Below are 23,696 nucleotides of genomic sequence, written 5' to 3' on the forward strand. Positions count from 1 at the left end.
CAGATATAGATATAGCTTCAGTATATAGTTTCGTCCGATTTTATATAAATGGAGCACCAAAGTCCTATAAATCTTTCGATTTGCACGAAATTTGGAATAGGGTACTGAATTGAGTCTTTAATGATGTGTGTCAAGTTTCGAACAAATTAGGTCAGATTTCGATATAGTTCCCATATATAGTTTCATCCGATTTTATGTAAATGGTGCACCAAAGGTCCTATATATCTTTCGATTTGCACATAATTTAACATAGGGTAGTGAATTGAGTCCTTAATGATGTGTGTCAAGTTTCGAAAAAATCGGGTAAGATTTCGATATAGCTCCCATATATAGTTTCGTCCGATTTTACGTAAATGGTGCACCAAAGGCCCTATATATCTTTCGATTTGCACATAATTTAACATAGGGTAGTGAATTGAGTCTTTAATGATGTGTGTCAAGTTTCGAAAAAATCGGGTCAGATTTCGATATAGCTCCCATATATAGTTTCGTCCGATTTTACGTAAATGGTGCACCAAAGGCCCTATATATCTTTCGATTTGCACGAAATTTGGCATAGGGCAATAAATTAGGTCGAGAATGGTGTATGCTAAGTTTCGGTCCAGATATAGATATAGCTTCCATATATATATTTATATATTTTCGTCCGATTTTATATAAATTGTTCACTAAAGACCCATAGCTAGGCCGATTGACAAAACGTACTGAAATTAGTATTCCTTCCTAAAGGCAACGTCTGTTAGGATAAATATGTAGAATATACCCAAACTGATGAAGGGTATCATATAGTCGGCCCAGTCCGACTTTACTGCTTTCGTTACTGGTTTAATTATTTTTTTTTTCAAGGACCTATATAAATTTTTTCATATAATATTTTTCAAGAGCATAGGATGGACAAGGATTTTGTAAATAAAATTTTTCAATGGCCTACACAAAGATTAAATTTTTTAAATAATATTTTTTTTAAATCTTGAATGTTTTATATAATATTTTTTTAGAGATAAGGCATGCATTTTTAAATACTATTTTTTTGAAAGACCTATATAAGGCGTGGATTTTTTAAATATTTTTTTTAGTTCAATCTGTAGAGTATATTGTTTAAAAATATTTATCTCAGGAATATCGGATTATTTCATATTTTGGAATCCCATTAGATAAAAATGTTCCAAACTATAAATTTTCATTATAGGTTCCCGTTTGTGGGTAGCTCTCTTATAAAGATACTACCCCAATTTCGTTATTTTTCATTTAGATATTAGCCACACGGCATGCCTAAGAGCTTCCTCCCTTTACAAAAAAAAAACTAAATACCTTCCACTTATCGAACATCAATTAAAATTGCTGTATTCAAAACAATTTTCTCACATAATTTTCATTTTATCTAATTACATTGAAGTCAATTTAATTGATTTTTTTGTTGGTTTGTGTCAAACTTTTATGGCCATTCCAACAACCTAGCCCAAGTGTCCATATTCTCTATTCATGGCATTTTAACTCAATTTATATTGAACACAGAAAAATTAGAAGAACTCAATATTGTCCATTATCTATCATCGTCTTGTCTTCCTAGTTTATATTGTAATAATTTTTCCGGTCGTTTGACTCCCTTTTATGCTTCCCAACTAATATTCGGTGTTTATTTGCTGCAATTATCAAAGACAGCGGCACCATTGCAGCCAGAATATAAAGAAGGAACAAAAACAACAACAACAAAAATTCAAAACAAGTTAAAAAGCTGTTTCAAAATGTTTGTTGGCCTAATAGCGAACTGATGCTGCTGTTTTGGTTCTTTTTCTCTAGCTCCAAAGTGGCAGCCAGCTAGGCCGAGTAACGAGCTTTAAACGCTGCTGTGACAGAGATGAGAAACGGTAACGTTCATTCGTCGGTTAGGTTGGTGGGTTCGTTTTTGGTTATTATGTTGTTTCCCCCATTTTTTGTTTGTTTTCATGTCTGTGCGTTTTCGTTTTCAGTTGAGTTCGATCCAAAGAACGATAAAGATGTCGTTTTGAAAACGCTTAAAACTCGCTAGAGTTTCGAATGTTAACTTTAAAACATAACAAATAAAATGTATTAAAAAATACAGAAAAAAGTGATTTGAATTTGTTTTCGAATATAAATTGTGAAATGAATTTAAAAGTTAACGTCGTGGAATTTAATTTGATTTAAAATTGGTTAATAATAAAAAACCATTAATAAAGAATATTTTTACGAGTTGTTTTTTTTTTTTTTTTTTGAATTGTGAATATTCAAATTTGTGAATATTTAAGAAAGAATGGCGGAGAAAAAATATTCAAGTGTTAAAACGGATTCAGGTATAAAAATAATTAAATAATTCATTAACGAAAACGAAGAAATGGTTGTAGCTACAAGTGTGGGCTTTTTAAATAATATTTTTTAAGTGGATTTAAAAAATATAAAAACAGTTTTTATTTATTGTGGGAATATTAAACGAATATTTTTAAATGCCATCACGGGGTAACGTTTTGGTTCGTAATTTTTTTTACAGAATATATGTACACGGACAAACAAACGTGGGGTATAAAAAATATTTTTTCGAAATTCCAACGAGGCATGGATTTTTAAGGAATATTTTATTAAAAAAAAAACATAAAAGTTCCTTTTTTCGAATATTCAAGGACCCACACAAACGTGACTCTTTTACAGAAATTTTAATAATATGTTTTCAAATCAGATTTCTTTAAGATTTCATTCAGATTTATTTTTTTCAAAGACTTACCAAAAAAAGTATTTTTTTAAATATCCGTCATATATTCACACATTGTTTGAGTGTTTAAAATATTCTATTCTAAATATATGGCCATGCCATGAGATTCACACTCAAAATACGTTATATAGGTCGGGATATGTAAATGCGACAATGTTTTTTATTCTCTCATGAATAAAAACATACCAAATTAAGCTAAAAATTCGGCTAAGGCCTCTAATATACCTTTGATGGGCGGACCACGAACAAAAAAAACCAAAATTAGGCAGGACCTTTATTGAAGAGCTATGTTAAAACATAAACTTAGGCCGACAAATTCCTGCGTTTTTTATTACCCAAGATATATCTCATTTGTAATGGCAAACATTGTAGGAGCACAAGTGTCCTATGTGCAACATTTCAGATCTATCTAAATATTGTGAGATCTATCGTGATTTCAAGAGACAGGCAAGTGGAGGGACGTACAAAAGGATATGGAATTTAGAATTTGTATACCGATCTTCTATTTTATTTATATTTCAAAGCATGCAAACGGTAGACAGAGCCCTTTTTTAAATTGAAAAGTATTCGAATTGAAAAATCAACACCATAATTTTTTTTAAGTCTCATGTTTTCCATAGTCCATAATTATTTTTTTTATAACTTGGTCAAATAATACTTAAAAATATTTTGTTTCAAAATGGCAATGCAAATCAACCCTTTAATAGCCCTTAAAAAATAATATTTTTAAAATCCACGTTCTGCCAGTTCTTGAAATTCGATAAATCCACATTTTTGAGTCCTTGGAAAATTAATTCACTAGCATGATGGCTCTTAAAAGTAATTTTTAAAAAATAGACCTTCTGATTGTTACTGAAAAAAATTGAAAATTCACGTTGAAAAAATACCTTTTGAAAAATCCAACGATTGATGGTTCTAAAAACGATATTAAAAAATCCAGTAATCCAAAAAATAAATATTAATTATTATTAATAAATATTAATTAAAAAACGATATTTAAAAAATAATAAAGTAATTCAAAAACCAGTAAGGAAAGTAGTAAAGTCGGTATGGGCCGACTATATGATACCCTTCACCACTTTGAGCATATTCTACATATGTAGAATATATCTGAACCGATTTCAGGGAAACTTGCCAGAGAATAATTTACATTACATCAGTACGTTGTGTCAATCGGCCTAGCTATGGATCTTTTCACGAAGCTTGGCAACATCATTCTAGACTTAATTCAGTACCCCATACCAAAATTCGTGCAAATCGAAAGATATTTAGGGACTTTGGTGCACCAATTACATAAAATCGGACAAAAATATATATGGGAGCTATATCTAAATCTGAACCAATTTTCACGAAACTTAGCACACGTCATTCTAGCCTTAAGGGAACCCCACCCATTCTCGATTTTAATTTTTCAAGATTTTCAAAGGGCTGGTAAATCAATACCAATGCTTGTTAAGGTTTGTTACTTTGTATTTTGTTTTTGCAAAATAGTCAGGCTTAATCCCAGTTTGTTGTTTTTATATAAAACAACTATTTATTAGTGTTACTTTGCACATATATATTTGAAGATTTAAAAGAGAAGAAAAATAATTTACAAAAAATTTTGTTATTGTTTTGTTGTTGTTTTTTTGTAATTAAAGAAAAGTCCTTATTTTTGATGGCGGGCACATCGGAATCCGAAAATTCCAACGGTGTTAGAAAGAGTACATGTCTGGCTCTCGTGTGAACTAGGATTATTAACTTCGCTTCATTCTAGACATAATTCATTACTCTATGCCAAATTTCATGCAGATTGAAAGATATTTAGGGACTTTGGCGCACCATTTACCTTTAATCGGATGAAACTATATATGGGAGCTATATCAAAATCTGGACCGATTTTCAGGAAACTTAACACACATCATTCTAGACATAATTCATTACGCTATACCCAATTTCGTGCAAATCGAAAGATATGTAGGGACATTGGTACACCATTTACCTTAAAGCGGACGAAAATATATATGGCAGCTATATCTAAATCTAGACCGATTTCCAGGAAACTTAGCACACATCGTTCTAGACATAATTCATTACGCTATGCAAAATTTCGTGCAAATCGAACGATATATAGGTACATTGGTACACCATTTACATTAAATCGGACGAAAATATATATGGGAGCTATATCTAAATCTGGACCGATTTTTCCAAATTTCAATAGGGTTCGTCCTTGGGCCAAATAAGTGACCTATGCCAAATTTCATCCAATTCGGATCATAAATGCGGCCTGTACTTTGTTTACAATTTAACATGGATAGACAAACAGACGGACGGACATGCATAAATCGTTTTAAAAAGTGATTCTATGCATATTCTAAAAAGGAACCATGTGTCTATCTCGTTTCCTTTTACCTGTTACAAACATATGCACAAAGACATAATACCCTGTACCACAGTGTGGTGAAGGGTATAAAAAATATTAATTAAAAAAGATATTTAAAAAAAAATTAGTAGTCCAATAAAAGTAATTCAAAAATCATTCTTTGAATTTTTAAAAAATATATATTTTGAAGGGATATGAAAGCATGGTTTAATTTACTCGATTTTTTCTGAGATTTTCCTTTTTACATTTTTGAGGTAGTTTTTTCAATATAAGAATGAGAATTGTCTTTAAAATAACACATTTTTAAAGAAATATCCGTGTGTGAGTTTTTTTTTTTCAAAATAAAAAAATCAAAGACTATTAGAACGATGATTTTCCCAACCAATATATTTTCAGGACTATCAGATCATGATTTATTTCCTCAAAGAGTGTTGAAGAGTTAAAAAAAAACTTTTTGAGAACTGTAAGAGTGTAATTTTTCAAAATCACATTTAATATTTTTCAAAGGGATATTTTTTAAAAGACTTATCGTATTTGCATCGCTCAGTTACTACAAAACCGACATATATCAAAATCCTAATCTTGGAGTTCATGATGTCAGATTTAAGGCTGTGCAAAAAATTCAGATGGATATCTCTTACACACAATGTTTGAAAAGCTGTAAAATTCTTCTTTTCCTTGTAAGGTGTAAATTGCAAACTTAAAACACATTTTCTGCAAAATTATTTTTTTTTAGATTTATTCCGATCTTTCAGCCAATAAGCGTTATGTGGTTTCATGTATTATACTACATATCCTAATAGCACTACTATTCTGAATATCAAAAAAAATAATTTTCACAAACTCTATCCTTTTCAAAAATATATATATCTATTTTTTTAATTACCTATGACTTAATAGCTGTAAATCTGATTAAAAATACCGTTAAATTACATATTATGACATTTTGCCACACATTGGCCCACATTGTTTGTCGCTTCCATTATTTCTGTAATTAAACAATTATGACGTGATTAGCACATAAAAATCAAAAAAAAAAAATAAAAAAAAAATTGCGACTCATTTAGCTTTGCACGAGATTAACTAAGCAGTGGCTTAATTGATGACGAAAGCTTAGACACGAACAAACGGATGAACGGACGGACGGACGCAATCATACAAAAAATCTTCATCGTAAATCTTGCAAATAGCTGAGAATTTCGATGAGCAACAAAAAAAACTATTAAATCTTAAACAGATACTAAACGAAAAAAAGTAACAAATAATAAACAAAAAAATCAAATGCATGCAAATTACACTGGGTAACAAATAATATCTAAAGGATATTGAAGAAAAAAAGTATCCTAACATACAAATGAAATTCTTCACCCAGTATAGGTTAGGGATATACTAGGATAATAATTATATTTTTGGTTGATTTATTCCGGTGTAAGGTCAGTAAAAAATGTTTAATTTTTTATTTAGTTTTGTTCCTTTATTTAATTTCCAATATGTTAACATTGATAGTAATTTTCAGGGATAAAGTTTTATGAGAAAAGCCATACTTACTTCTGCCGTTAAAGCTAGACTATAGTGAGAAGTATTATTTTTTTATGCAGTCATTATATACGAGTTATTATATATTATAATAAATTATATATTATAAAAAATTATATATTATAATAGAAAAGCAGTAAGGAAAGTGGTAAAGTCGGACGGGGCCGACTATATGATACCCTTCACCACTTTGAGTAAATTTAACAGACGTCGCATTTTTGATTTTCACGAAACTTAACACACATCATTCTAGACTTTATTCAGTACGCTGTACCAAATTTTGTGGAAATCGAAAGGTATACAGAGACTTTGGTACACCATTTTCCTTAAATCGGACGAAAATATATATGGGAGTTATATCTAAATCTGAACCGATTTTCACGAAACTTATCACACATCATTCTAGGCTTAATTCAGTACGCTGTGCCAAATTTCGTGCAAATCGAAAGATATTTAGGGACATTGGTGCACCATTTACCTTAAATCGGACGAAAATATATATGGGAGCTATATATAAATCTTAACCGATTTTTATGAAACTTAGCACACACCATTCTAGGCTTAATTAAGATCGCTGTGCCAAATTTCGTGCAAATCAAAAGATATATAGGGACTTTGGTGCACCATTTACCTTAAATCGGACGAAAATATATATGGGAGCTATATCTAAATCTGAACCAATTTCAATAGGGTTCGTCCTTGGGCCAAATAAGTGACATATGCCAAATTTCATCCAATTCGGATAATAAATGCGACCTGTACTTTGTTTACAATTTAACATGGACAGACGGACGGACATGCATAAATCGACTTAAAAAGTAATTATATGCATATTCTCGAAAGGAACCATGGGTCTATCTTGATTCATTTTGCCTGTTACAAACATTTGCAGAAAGACATAATACCCTGTACCACAGTGTGGTGAAGGGTATAAAAAACCAAATTACAAAGTGTTTGGTTGAAAAACGCTCCCAAGAACCCCAAAATACCGAAAATTGGGGGATACCCTTATATGGGGATTACCCGAATAAATTGACCTATATTTATAATTTATAGTGGAGAGATTTGCTACCTAATAAGAACTCGACGTACTAAATTACAGTCAATTCGGTCGGAAAATACGATCAGAACCCCCAAAATACCAAAAATTTGGGGGTACCGTTATATGGGGACTACCAGAAAAACTGGAATTATATATATAATTTTTAGTGGAGTAATTTGGTACCCAATAAGAACCCAATGTACAAAATTTCAGAGAATTCAGTTATAAAACGAGCTCACGAACCCAAAATACCGAAAATTGTGGGTACCCTTATATGGGGACTATCCGAAAAAATTGACCTATATTTATAATTTTTAGTAGGGAAATTTGGTACCCAATAAGAACTCAAAGTACCAAATTTCAGCGAATTCGGTCCAAAAATGCGATCAAAACACCCATAATACCGAAAATTGGGGCTACCCTTATATGGGGACTATCCGAAAAAATGGACCTATATTTATAATTTTTAGTAGGGAGATTTGCTACCCAATAAGAACTCAAAGTACCAAATTTCAGCGAATTCAGTTAAAAAATGTGCTAAATAACCCCAAAATACCGAAAATTGGGGGGTACCCTTATATGGGAGCTATGCCGTGGACCGATTTTCTCCAATTTCAATAGGGTTCGCCCTTGGGCCAATTAAGTGACCTGTGCCAAATTTCATCCAAATCGGATAATAAATGCGACCTGTACTTTATTAACAAAAATACATGGACGGACGGACGGACATGCATAAATCGACTCAGAAAGTGATTCTATGCATATTCTCAAAAGCAACCATTGGTCTATCTCGATTATTTTTGCCTGTTACAAATATATGCCCAAAGACATAATACCCTGTACCACAGTGTGGTGAAGGGTATAATTAACATATTTTGAGAATTTTCCATAATTGACAATTACTTAAAGGTATACGCTGTCCATTTTCGCCCAAAATATGTCCAAAAAAACTACGAAGAGATGAATCCTTAAAGGTGAGTCAAATCGGTCCAGCCGTTCTCAATTGATGCGTTAGTATACATTTTTGTTGCTCCATTTATATGTATATATATATATATATATATATATAGATAACTAGCATATCCTCGCAACTTCGTTAGCGAATGTAGGAAATATTATTTTATTTTCACAGAATACTGTGAGTACCGTTTAGTACCAAATTTCATGATTTGAGCTCTAAAGGTTCACCCAAATCCAAATTTTACAAAATTTTCTATTAAGCACACATTATTTCTATAAGTACCCTCCTCAACCATCTAACAAATCTTCGTGCATACCCCGATCCTACTCCCCCACAATAATTCCAAATTCAAATTTCAGGATTCCAACTCTATTGGTTCGCCCACAATTAAAATTGTACAAAATTTAGTACACAGTAGTATGAATTTCCAAAATATCCTACTTAAACCAAAACTACACACCGACAGAGTTCCTAAATCCAAGTTTCAGGATTCCGACTCCATAGGTTCACCCACAATTTAAATTGTACCAAATTTAGTACACAGTAGTATGAATATCCAAAACCTCTTACTTACCCAAGTTTCAGGATTCCGACTCTATTGGTTCATCCAGAATTCAAATTGTACCAAATTTAGTACATAGTTGTACCGATTTCCAAAACTTTTACTCCAATCCTAAAGCCCCACAGTCATCCTAAATCCAAGTTTCAGGATTCCAACTTTATCGGTTGACTCACAATTCAAATTGTACAAATTTTAGTACACAGTAGTACGAATTTCCAAAATCATGATCATAAATCCAAATTTCAGGATTCCAACACTATCAGTTCACCCACAATTCAAATTGTACCAAATTTAGTACACAGTAGTACCAATTTCCAAAACTTCTTACATACCCCAATCCTACACCTCTACAGTGATCCTAAATCAAAATTTCATGATTTCAACTCTGTCGCTTCACCCACAATTTAAATTGTACCAAATTTAGTACACATTAGTACAAATTCTAAAATTGCATGCATATTTCAATTTTACACCTCAACAATGATCCTGACTCCAAATTTCATGACTTCAGCCCTATTGGTTCACCTAAAATTCAAATTGTACCAAATTTAGTACCATTTAGCACACATAAGTATTAATTTGTTAAACTGAATCCTGACCCTTATCATACACCTCTACAATGATCCTGTCTCCAAATTTCATCGTTCCCACTCTATCGGATAACAAAAATCCAAATTGTACCAATTATAGTACGATTTAGTACTAAGTATTAATTTGTTAAACCCACAATTTGAATTATACCAAATTTAGTACACATTAGTACAAATTCTAAAACTTCATGCATATTTCAATCTTACACCTCAACAGTGATCCTGACTCCAAATTTCATGACTCTAGCACTATTGGTTCACCTAAATTTCAAATTGTACCAATTATAGTACGATTTAGTACTAAGTATTAATTTGTTAAACTGAATCCTGACCCTAATCCTACACCTCTACAATGATCCTGACACCAAATTTCATCGTTCCCACTATATCGGATCACAAAAATCCAAATTGTACCAATTATAGTACGATTTAGTAATTTTCGTACACATAAGTAAACATTTTCTAAAACTACGTACATGTCCCAATCCTATACTCTGATGGTAATGTTAATTTCAAATTTCAGGATTCCAGCTCGATTTGTACCTCCGAATTAAATTTGTTCCAAATATAGTACCATATAGTAGTTTTCGTACACATGAGTACACGCTTTCAAAACCATCTGCTTTAATAGACCCTACATCTCAACCCTAATACGCATTCCAAATTTCAATATTTTAACTCTATCCATTCATATGCTTCGAAATTGTAACAAATTTCGTACATTTTTGTACTTTTCGCATACTTATAGTTCGAATGCCCAAAAAACCCTTTGGTATATCTATTCTATACTCCATCAGTGCATCTCATTAAAAATTTAAGATTTCTAGCTCTACCAGTTCGCCAAATACAAATTGTATCACATTTAGTACTTTTTAGTACTTTTCGGTACTTTAGTACTTTGGACCAAGCGTGACCCTCACCCAAAATTTCAAGATTCTAGCTTCAGCCGTTTCGTCTGGGCGTTGATGAATCGTTAAATCAGTCAGTCAATCACTTTACTCTTTTATTAGTATAGATAAATTATATATTATAAACCAGTGAGCGGAGCAGTATAGTCGGACGGGGCCGACCATATGATACCCAACACAATTACCACGAAAAACACACTTTCGGCGGTTCTATATTCTAAGCCTGGGCAATATTTCGTGATATTTGCACCCTTTTTACAGATCATAGATAAACAACTCCTATTTCTAAGTCTTGAATATTTTCCAAAATGTTTTTTCTTGAAGAGAATTATTACGCCATACAATAAAAAATTGGTCACTTTAGGTTTTGGTTGATTTTACCCTCGGAAAATTGACCGATCATCATCTAAACAGCCGCTCTAAGTATTTGGTCAGATCCCCTTCACCTTGTAAAATATATGATGTTCAGTATATAATAATTGCCTCTAAAGCGACTATAAAATCTGGCAAAAGTAAAGTTTTCGCTTCATTGCAACCCCTGAATGAAATCTCAACTTCACCGAAAACTATAAGCGTCGTCCTTGACCATAATCGGAGCTTCCTGTACAATTTCAAAGCGATCAGCGCGACATTTCCGTCCTCTAATGGAGTAATAGTAATAATATGCACATAGTCACATTTACTTAATTACGTATAACTCCCGCATCGGAGTACATACAGCCATACAATTGGTATCAATTTTAAGGTCAACAACTCATCTTGGACATACTACCAACATCTCGAGTATATGTCCTTCAGGAGCAAGTATATACGTCCCAGAATAAAAATTTTGTATATTGTATATTTTCACACAAAAGTCAGGCTCCATTTGACCCGCTAAATATTGACCGATCTTTATCAAAACAGGCATGCTTATTCTTAGCCCTGATCCCCTCCTCCATGTAAAATTTCACGATGTTCGGATCATAACTGCGGCCTCTGGAGCGACCAGAAAAACCGACAAAAATTTAGTATTTGGTCCATTTCATCCCCTAAATATTAACCGATCTTTATCAAAAACAATAGGGGTCTTCATTGGCCAGAACCGATCCTAAATGCAAAAATTCGTGAAGATTGGTCCATAATTGTGGCCTGTGTCGTGTTTACAAATTATAATGGACAGACGGACGGACGGACGGACACACATGTCTACATCGACTCAGCTAGTCGAGATATGAAGATCGGTATACTTAAAGGTGGGTCTAGGACCAATATTTGCGGCGTTACAAACTTTTGGGGCTGCACAAAGCTATAATACCCTGACAACATAGTTGTGTAGGGTATAAAAATTATATATTATAATAAATTTGACCCATATATTATGATATATTTTTTTATAGTTCTCTAAATACAAAATGTTATTGTAATATTAGAAATTTGTTGCTCAGTGTTATTTACTTAAAAAAGTGTAAATATAAAAGTGTTTAAATTTTAAAGTTAGCAATTAGTAAATAAACACTTCAAATGAATGATAATTAATTGTATGTAATTGGGGAAGTAAAGTTTCAATTATTGACCAATTTTTTTCATATTAATTTAAAAAAAAGGCAAACATTTTTACCTTTCAAATTTTGCTATATACCTATGGTAATATACATACATACAAATCAGAACTGCATTTGCAATTATTATTATTTTTTTCTTTTTTTTTTTTTGTTAACATTTGTTTACTTATTACCATTTACCTTTTGTTTTGTTTCTTTCTTTAACATTTAATTTCCATTTATGGCAATTCAAAATGCTGTTGCTATTAATAAAAACCGGTTATAATTAATCCGAACGAAAAAAAAATATTATTATTTCTCTAAGTTCAAGATTTATTTAAATCATTATTAATATCTCATTTAGCTGCAGCTGTTAAATGTTCAATTATTATTACTATTATTTTTGTTTGTGGTTATTATTCATTTTTGACAATGAGACCTTCAACTTTCAATTTCAAATTCAAATTGAAGTTTTTAAATCTATTTGACTGTTAATGCTTATAAAGAAGTTAATGCTGAATAAAATTGTTTTAAGGAGAAATACATGAAAGCTATGGGAGTTCTAAGGTCAAGGTTTCATAACAAATAACTTTTTAGAATATGGATTTATCGAATGAATATTCAAATTAATAAAGTTCTATTAGAGCTATGATATTGATTTTCTTGAAACGAGGATTTTTTAAAGAATTTTATTTTCAAAAAAAAAAAAAAATAAATAAAGGCTATTAATGTTATTTTACATTTATGATCCGAACTGTGAAATTTGGCACAGTTCACTTATTTGGTTCAAGGACGAACTCTATTGAAATTGGGAAAAATCGGTTTAGATTTAGATATAGCCTTCATATATATTTCCGATTTAAGGTAAATGGTGTTCCAATGTCCCTAAATATCTTTCGATTTGCACGAAATTTGGCACAGCGTACTGCTAAGTTTCATGAAAATCGGTCTAAATTTAGATATAGCTCCCATATATATATAGACAATATGAAAACTGACTTTAGAGTTAAACCGAGTTAAAACCCGATCTTATTCTGAGTTTGTAGCACTTTTTCCAAATAAATTTGCAACTATCCCACAAACGTTCTCTGAAAAATAAAGATTTAAAAAACGATGTATAAAACTACAAATTCTTAGGTTGGAAATTTTTTATTTCCAATAACGGACTGATATGGCTAAAAATATAGATTATTCAGATTTATCGATTGAATATTCAAATTAATAAAATTCTATTAGAGCTATGAGATTGCTTTTCTTGAAACGAGGATTTTTTTTAAAGAATTTTATTTTCAAAAATTAAAAAAAAAATAAAGGCTATAAATGTCTTTTTATACCCTTCAGGTCGCATTTATGATCCGATCTGGGCGAAATTTGGCACAATTCACTTATTTGGCCCAAGGACGAACCCTATTGAAATTGGATTATTTTAATATGTCCAAGGACTCTTGGCCCCCAGAGGTTTGATATTTCTTCAAGGACAATCTAGGCGTAGATTTTTCAAAGATTATTAGAGTCAAAATTTTACCGAGGAATTTTTTATAAACCATAAACTAAAAAAAAAAATTTTTTTCCAAGGATCATCGGAGCATGTATTTCTTAAAGTATTTTTTAAAGGTTATTAGAGCGTAGATTTTTCAAAAGAATATTTATCAGTCACCACCATTAAGACAAAATAGTACTGAGTACTGAATTAGGTCTAGATTGATATATGCCAAGTTTCGTTGAAATCGATTCTGATTTAGATATAGCTCCCATATATAGTTTCGTCCGATTTTATGTTATTGTTGCACTAAACCCCCAATATTGATCCGATTGAGACAAAATTTTGCACAGAATACTGAATTAGGTCGAGATTGATGTATGCAAAGTTTTTTTGGAATCGGTTCAGATTTAGGTACAGCTCCCATATATAGTGTCGTCCGATTTTATGTAATTAGTGCACCATACTGTCGATGTTTGTCCGATTGAGGCAAAATTTTGCACAGCGTATTAAGTTCAATACGCTGTGGTTAGACATCCGCTATAGGGTTGACATCCGTATTGAAATTACTGCAGTTTGACATCCGAGAAGTTTTGTTGAAATCATTTCAGTTTTAGATATAGCACCCATATATGTTTCGTCCGATTTTATGTAAATGGTGCACCATTCTGCCAATATTGGTCCGATTGAGAAAAAAATTTACACAGAGCACTGAATTAGGTCTAGTTTAATATATGTCAAGTTTTGTTAAAATCGGTTCAGATTTAGATATAGCTCTCATTTAGATATAGCTTCCTGATTTTATGCAAATGGAGCACCATACTGCCAACATTTCTCCAATTAAGACAAAATTTTGCACAGCTTACTGAATTAGGTCCAGATTGATATATGCGAAATTTTGTTGAAGTGAGTTCAGATCTAGATATAGCTCCCATATACATTTTTAAAGTTTTTCTTTGACAAAGGCGAGAATGCAAACCAAGCTAAAATTGTGAATGGTGTTAATGGTTCCGATAATGTAACAGCCAATTGTGTGCAATTTTGGTTTCGTAAATTCCGTTCAAGACTTTTTGATATTAAAGATGCTCCTCGCACAGGCCGGTCGTCGAAAATGTCGATAAAATCGGAGAAATTGTCGAAATTAACCGGCATGTAAGCAGTCGTAACATCGCCCAGGATCGACCATAACTGTTTTCAACCATTTACACAAAAAATAATAATGGATACCTTTTTCCCAAACCTAATTTGTTACCAAATTTGTTCACAAATTCTGACTATACCGATGGGAATAAGTGGACCAAATCAGTATACTAGATCGCATCATGTTTTCCTAATGCTCCCCAATTTTCGGGTATTTTGAGATTTTTCGAAAAATTATGAATATTGATCAAGTCTTTAGCAGGGATGGTCCGTGTGACGAATTTTTAGGTTTTCGACTGTCAAAAAGGTGTAAACGTCGAAAACGTCATATACCTGTATAAAATGTAATATATGTAGTAAACGTCATTTATTTCAATATTATCAGCATATACAGTTATTTTCAAATATATATATTTTTTACATATATCTGACTATTCCTTACTAGAACTGATAAAAATTTTAAATTTTTTGAGAAGAAAATTTTGAAATTTTATATTAATTTGAATAAAGCATGCGTAATTTCCAAATTGATTAATGGAAATAGCTATTTTGTCAGAAACCTAATGGATTTGGGTAGGTTTCCGACGTTTCTGACGTATATATTATACGTTGGAAATGTATGTCATTTACGTCACTGTTTCTGATGGGTCATCTCTGGTCTTTAGGATAGCTCCCATTTAACAGTGTCACCCAAATTCCAGTATCTTGGGGATTTTGACACGTTTTTCCATCGAATTGTCTATAATTTGGTATGTTGGGTTCTAATTGGGTACCAAATCTTACTACTAAAAATCAATATTGGTCCAATATTTTTTGTACCAAATTTCGATATTTTGAGGATTTGGACATCATTTAAAGGCGCTTATCAACCAGAATGGTAGGTATTGACTTCCGAAATTTGGCATTATTTGCCATTTGTACTTTATTTGCCATTTGTACATTCCTTATTGAATACAATTTTCTGAGTGACTTGGTGACTGGTTAAAGCTAATTTTTCCAAAACAAACACATTTTGCTATTTTTAGAAATTGTAAATTTAACAAGAATACGAAAATGCTGTTTACGCAAATATTAAAATATTACAAAAAATAAACAAAACAATAAAAATATATTAACCTCTCCATTTACAGCCGCTCCAATTCAAAATAAAAATCTATTGTCAAAAAATTTGTAAAGATTCGAAAATGTAAAACACTACCAACCGTATTGAAATGTGGTTGTCTGTCTACTTTAGTTAACCTTTTGATGTCAGAACCACATCAAACAACTTAACTGACCATTGGTTAACTCCGACTCTGTAACGGACAGGTTGTTCAAATATAGGCATATTCATAGACACAGACAGATCTCTCATTGAAATGACACTTGAAAATCTGTTACGGAAATCCCAAATCGTTCTACCTGTAGTGGATGTAAACAGTGTGAAGTTGGAATGGAGAGCAGGAGGGGGACAGCGAGAGTATGTTGACCATCATATCATCCATTTCAACATTCTATTTTTTGTGAATGTCTGCGACAATTTCATTTTCGTTTCATTCTGAATGCCCAGATTGTTGGATGACCATGTTTAGGAATTGGAATAAATATGCAAATGACGTTTAAAAACCAGTTGTACAAGTTTATGGGTATTTGTTTTTGTTGTTATTGTTATTGTTATTGTCGTGGTGGTCTTGCACTAGTTATACAGACTGTTACTGCCACAGACACTAGTTGAACTAGAATTGTCATTTTATTATAGAATATATATACTTTTGTAAATATTCATATATGTATATTAGGGTTTGGATAATTTAAAATTGGGTAATTTGGAGAACAATGAGGTATATCATTAGTGTAGAAAAGAAACCGCCAATTAACATTTGTATATCCTCCACATGGTGGAGTTAAAGTTGTAATTCCGTTTGCAACACCTCGAAATATTCATCTGAAGTATATTCACTATTGTCCAAATTAAATTACATTGTGAGACCATATCGGGGTCATAGTATGTGTGGCGGAGATTTGGAAAATTCCTATTGGAGATTAAAAATCTGGTTAGCATATTGAAACTTCAGGAGGAAAATTTCGTCCTGGGTCTAAATTCGGAGTTAAAATGTGATCATTTTTTTATTGCTGGCAACCCTATTATACATGAAGCGATTGCTCAATATGTTGATTTGTAGCCATTGTATGTATTTTTGGAGATTATATTTCTTCAGTAAAATCAAATAAGGAATTTATTTGTAGAACATTTTGTCCTTCTAACTCGATTCCTTGGGCGTCCTTTTCGTCCTTAATTTATTGAACCGGTCTCCAATTACCACAAAATTTGATTTTTCAACCTCGCAATATTCTACAAAAATGTTGCTCCTAAGATTTTAGGTGGGGTCGTCATAGACGGGAAAACGATTTCTTAACGTTTTTTTGTTTTTCAATTTTACCCGTATCATGTCACTAAGACCCTAAATTTATGTACTTCAATACTATAAAGAAATGTCGGAATTGCCCGAATTATTTACTAAAACATATAAAATTATGCCAAATATGCCAGAAAAATAAATTTCAGGGAAGAAAAACCCGGGTTTCTAAATTTTTTAACCGGATATTTAGATAATAAAACCGGTTTTAATACCGCATATGCATATCTTTAGGAAACTAATAAAAAAACGTTTTAAATTTTAAGAACCGGTTTTATTGCCTGTGTAACCGGTTCAAAAATTTTGAAATCCGGTTATTTTTCCCTCGAAATTACTTGTTTTGCTTATTTAGTGTAACTATATATATTCGGATGTGTCCGAATTATTTACTAGAAGCATATATAGTTTTACCAAATACGCCAGAAAAATGAATTTTGAGGAAGAAAGAATCGAGTTTGAAAATCGTTGAGCTTGTTATCCAGACAATAAAACCGGTTTTAATATCTTATACTCATATTATTTGAAAACTATTAAACAAACGCGCTACATTTATTGACTTGGACTATAGTCGGTATTATTAAAACCGGCTTTCAAAATTTTTGAACCGGATATTCAGGTAACAAAACCGATAATAGCCCGGTTCAATAAATTTAGAGCGTTGTTTTTAATAACTTTCTATTAATATTAATAAAAGAAATTAAAATCGAATCTCTGAAAATCTAAATATAGGTTCCAAATTTTGAAAACCGGTTCTTTTTTCCACGAAATTACTTTTTTTATCTTATTTGGTGTAACTATATATTCGGATTCGTCCGCATTGTCTACTAAAAACATATACAGTTTTACAAATCACGTAAAAAAAAATAAATTTCGGAAGAAAGAACCGGGTTTTTTAAATTTTTATTTTTTTCTTATTTAGATAATAAAACCGGTTTAATATGCATATATTATTAGAAAGCTAGTAAACAAACACGATACATTTTTTGAACCGGGCTATTATAGGTCTTATTACCTGAATATCCGATTCAAACATTTTGAAAACCGGTTCTTTCTTCTCGAAATTAATTTTTCTAGCGTACTTGTTTATTTGCTTTCTAATGATATGCATACAACTTATTAAACCCGATTTTACTATCTGAATATCCGGTTCAAAAATTTTGAAATCCGGTTATTTCTTCGCCGAAATTTATTTTTCTCGGCGTATTTGGCATAACTATATATGTTTTAGCAAAAATAAATATAAAAATTTTATATTTCTTAATTAGAATGAATTTATACTGTATTCATTGAAATACACAAATATAGGGTTTTAGGGACCCGAAGCGGGTAAAATTGAAAATCAACTATAAAAACGTTAAAATATCGATTTCTCGTCTGTGACGACCCACCTAAAATCTTTCGAGCAACATTTTTGTAGAATATTGCTAGAATAAAAAATTGCATCTTGAGAAATTAAGGACAAAAAGGACTCACAAGGAATCAAGTTAGAAGGAATAAATGTTCTACAAAAAAAATCGCCATGCGATTTTACTGAAAAAATTAATCTCAAAAAAATACTTACAATAGCTAGAAATCAAGATATGAAGTTATCTCTTCATATATAATAGGATAGCCGGAGGAAAACTTATCAGGTTATATCTCCGAACTTTGATCTAAGGCGAGATTTCTAGATTGCGGAAATATAGCGCTGATCGCTTTGAAATTTTCCATTAGATTCCAGTTATGGTCCAGGACAACGCCTATAATTTTCGGTAATGATCAGATAATTTTGGGATGAAGTGGACCGAAAACTTATTTTTATTTTGTGTTTTATTCGATTCGACCTATAGGCTACAAATGAAAGCCCAACATCACAACATAAAACACGGTAAAGACAATCTGGACAAGTACAGTCCTCGTCTACTGAATATTAGAATTAGATCGCGAAATATTGGCAAAGCTCTGAATATAGAACCATAGAAAGTTAGATTTTCGTGTTAGATTTCTTTCTGGGCGTTTCATGTGCTCACCAAGGTCTTTCAATCCCCTATTGGAATTTTCCATCTCCCAAAAAATTGTCCATTTTAATTTGTAAACACGATACAGGCCACAGTTATGGACCAATCTTCACGAAATTTTACATGTAGGATGGGTTCTGACCAATGAAGGCCCCTATTGATCGGAAAAATTTTTAGGGGATGAAATGGACCAAATACCTAATTATTGTCCGTTTTTCCGGTCGCTCCAGAGGCCGCAATCATGGCCCGAACATCGCGAGACCCGAGATGTTGACCGTATGTTGAAGAGGAGTGGTTGACCTTTAAATTGATAACAATTATATGGTCGTATGTACTCAGATGTGGGAGTTATACGTAAATATTTAAAGGTGCTACTTAGTAACCCATTACCACACTAGATTGCGGAAATATAGCGCTGATCGCTTTGAAATTTTCCATTAGATTCCAGTTATGGTCCAGGACAACGCCTATAATTTTCGGTGATGATCAGATAATTTTGGGATGAAGTGGACCGAAAACTTATTTTTATTTTGTGTTTTATTCGATTCGACCTATAGGCTACAAATGAAAGCCCAACATCACAACATAAAACACGGTAAAGACAATATGGACAAGTACAGTCCTCGTCTACTGAATATTAGAATTAGATCGCGAAATATTGGCAAAGCTCTGAATATAGAACCATAGAAAGTTAGATTTTCGTGGAAGTTGTGTAGGGTATCATATGGTCGGCCCCGTACGACTATAATGCTCCGCTCACTGGTTTTTAATAAAATATTGCTAAAAAAGTCATATTTTTTTTCTTCCAGATTTAGAAGACGAAGAAAACGACATCGCCTTGGCGATGTCACCTAACAGACCAGCAGCTAAGACCACAACGCCACGTGACATCAGCGATAGTCCCGATGAACGTGAAACATGGAGCGGCAAAGTCGATTTCTTATTATCCGTTATAGGATTCGCTGTGGATTTAGCAAACGTCTGGCGATTTCCCTATTTGTGCTACAAAAATGGAGGAGGTGAGTCACCATACAATCTCTTTCTCTTTAAGAAAAATACACTCTCACACATGTGTGTGTAATTGACATAAATACCACATTAAGTCCTTATTATTAAATATTCCCTTGACAACCATGTCCCTGAGATTAGAAGACGAAGAAACTGAACAAATGCAACAATAATTGTGTGCAAAGCTTTGAAGGAGAAGCAGAAGATGATGAAGTGAATGAAACACTTAAACTCGTCTAAGTATTTAAGCTGTTGGCCGTGGCTAATTTGAAACATACATCTCCCATTTTTTGGTACGACCACCCACTTGTTGTGGAATGAAAGAAATCCAGCAATTAGCCACAACAATTTCCGATTTTGGTGTTTCTTTTTTTTCATTCTTTCATTCCACTGGCATGAACATTCCTTTATCCTGTTGCACAAGAAGAAAAAACTTTCTGTTTATGACTGTATTGTTGTCCTTGCTGTTTTGAGCGTAGTGGTAAGTAGTGGTATATGCAATGCCGCCACCACACACGCACACACACTTGAGTAACAATCATCCATCCATTGTAAGCTTATGAAAAATCGTCACAAAAAAGGACTTCTTAACAATGCTAAGAGGAGAAATAATTAACTGTTTATTATCCTTTTTATTCTTAAGCCGTTACATTTTGATGGACAAGAAATTGTTGTAGGTTATAAGAAATCCTGATATATGATAGGCAATTTAAGGGAATATTTCATTAGGAGAGAGGAAGTAAATCCAAGGATCAATAATACATTTTTTATTTGAATAAAATATTGTCCTGCATTGAGACCAATGTATATTTCAACTTATAATTTCAGAAATAATTTTTTGAAATCCCCTGATGTATAAATCCTTTGAAGTTCCCCAAAAAATCCCCAATTATCTCCCCAAAAAAACTCACAATTAAATATTATTTTATATTTTTCCAAAATCGCATTAAAAATTCATTACCTCCTCCTCTCCCACCCTCATAAGAACCTGTTTTTTTAATTGAACCAATTAGAAAGCTTTTAAGTAACCTGGTAGACAATTAGCCCAGATCCCTTTTCTCCATCTCTACAAAAGCACTTAGCAATCGGATTTCGAAAAATTAATGTTGAATATTATAAAAAAATTATACGTTTCAATGCTTTTAACTTTTTTTTTTGACAATTCAAGACGTGTATTCCACCAACCACACATTCTAAGATTATAAAAAAAATACAAATTGAAAATCATTGAGCCGTATAATATTTCAAATGTAAGGATAACAACAACATACACTCAATAGCATAAAAATGTGATTTATAGATTATTTTCACTTAAGCGCCACCACAATGAAAAAAAGGAAATAAAAATCCGAACCATTGTCAACGTTCATTGAAATTGAAATTCAATGGAGCAAGGATAGAGGTTTTCCAACACTTTTTGAAATGAATGTAAGCAGCAACAGGTTAAGGGCCATGGATTTTCAAAAATATTAAGATTTTTTCAAGGATATAAATTGGCAAGGATATCAGGAATATGTTTTAAAGGGCTACAAAAAGCGTAAAGCATAAAATACAGAGACTCCAACAGTTGTATATTTTTTTATCCAAAATATTGTTCACAATTTGAAAGAAATATAAAGAATAAAATTACTTCTTCACGAACTGCCATAAAGGCGGAATTTTGAAGAATTATTTTCTTCAAGGACTTCAATAAGCTTGAATTTAAAAATTAAAAAAAAACTTCAGAACAAAATTATTCCAAACACCACGCCTGTTCAATCCTTGTAAAAAATATATTTCAAATACTACGTCTGTAGAACTTCTTGAAAACCACCTGTTAAAAACCATGCCTGTTGAATTCCTTAAAAATTCTTTTTATAAAAACCCGCTCCTGTTCAAGTCTTGTAAAAATAATCTTTAAAATCCACGCCTATTGAAGTCCTTGTAAAAAATAATGGAAGTACTTGTAAAAAATAATGGAAGTCCTTGTAAGAAATATTCTTTAAAAATCCACCACTACTTAATTCTCTGAAAACACTCTTGAAGTTCTTAGAGTATTTTTTAAAACCAAACCTCTTGAAGTCCTTAAAAATATATATATTTTTTTTAAAAATTGAAGCTTATTGGAGTTTTTTTTTAATTCCTTGAGAAAATCTTTGAAAAAATATTCATAAAAAACCAATAGGAGTCCTTATAGAAATATTTTTAAAAATCCACCCCAGTTGAAGTCTTTTTCAAAAATATTCTTTAAAATTACACGCCTAGTTTAAGTTTTAAAACCCACGCCTGAGGAAGTCCTTTTAAAAAATATTCTTCAAAAACCAAGACTTTTGAAGCCCTTGTAAAATCCACGGCTTTTGAAGCCCTTAAAAATATTTTTTTACCACCATGCCTGTTGAAATCTTTTTAAAAATATTCTTTTAGAATTCATGCTCCTAGAAGTCCTTGCAAAAAATATTCTATAAAAAAGCCACTCGTCTGGAAGACGTCGTAGAAAATATTGTTAAAAAAAATCCACGCTATTTGAGCCCCTTTAAAAAAGATTTTTCAAAACCACTATATTTGAAGTCCCTTCAATAAATTTTTTAAATCCACGCCTGTTAAAGTCCTCGAAAAAATATTAAATATTAAAAAAAACGCCTGTTAAAGTCTTTCAAAATATAATTTTTAACCAGTGAGCGGAGCAGGCCGACCATACGATACCCAACACAACTTCCAACTTCCAAATCTAACTTTCCGATCATCACCGAAAATTAGAAAGGTCAACCACTTGGTCTTGGATCTATTATCAACTTCTCGCGTATATGTCCTTCAGGGTAAATATATACGCTATAGAATACATCCTCTTCTCCATGTAAAAATTCGCGATATTTGGGCCATTATTGCGGCCTCTGAAACGACCAAAAAATCAGACAAAAATTTAGTATTTGGTCCATTTCATCCCCTTAATATTAACTGATCTTTACTAAAAACAATAGGGGTCTTCGTTGGGCCGAACCCATCCTACATGCAACATTTCGTGAAGATTGGTCCATAACTGTGGCCTGTATCGTGTTTACAAATTATAATGAACAGACGGACGGACGGACACACCTGTCTAGATCGACTCAGCTAGTCGAGATATGACCGGTATACTTAAAAGTGGGTCTAGGACCAATATTTCGCGGTGTTACAAACTCTTGGGGCTGCACAAAGCTATAATACCCTGACAACATAGTTGTGTAGGGTATAAAAATGTAAGTATATAAAAAAATCCAAAATTCTGGTCATTTGAAGTTCTTAAAATATTTTCTTAAAAAATACATTTTTAAATGCAAGTAGTAGTAGAATATCTAACAAAACAGGTTTTAAATGGAAGTCCTTGCTAAAATTCTATAATATACTCCACCCTCCACTAACAAATAGGAAACAACATTCTTACCGCCTGACCACAGGATCATGGCCCATTTATCATCACATACTTTAGGTTATTATTATGATTTGT

The 23,696-nt window shown here is 32.1% G+C and overlaps 1 protein-coding gene across 1 annotated transcript in view; it reads left to right on the forward strand.

Moving 5' to 3' along the window:
* Window positions 1-2,279: 2,279 nt before the first annotated feature.
* LOC133329656 (sodium-dependent dopamine transporter-like) overlaps window positions 2,280-23,696 on the forward strand; it is a 35,633-nt gene continuing 14,216 nt past the window's right edge. Inside the window, exons 1-2 of the mRNA XM_061538133.1 lie at window positions 2,280-2,312; window positions 20,035-20,244. Coding sequence (XP_061394117.1) covers window positions 20,070-20,244 — 175 coding nt within the window. The 5' untranslated portion in view covers window positions 2,280-2,312; window positions 20,035-20,069. The remainder of the gene's footprint in view (window positions 2,313-20,034; window positions 20,245-23,696) is intronic.

The sequence above is a fragment of the Musca vetustissima genome, unplaced genomic scaffold, assembly GCF_032173495.1.
Source record: "Musca vetustissima isolate MV318-11 ecotype Yass unplaced genomic scaffold, APGP_CSIRO_Mvet_v1 utg118067, whole genome shotgun sequence".
Taxonomy (NCBI): domain Eukaryota; kingdom Metazoa; phylum Arthropoda; class Insecta; order Diptera; family Muscidae; genus Musca; species Musca vetustissima.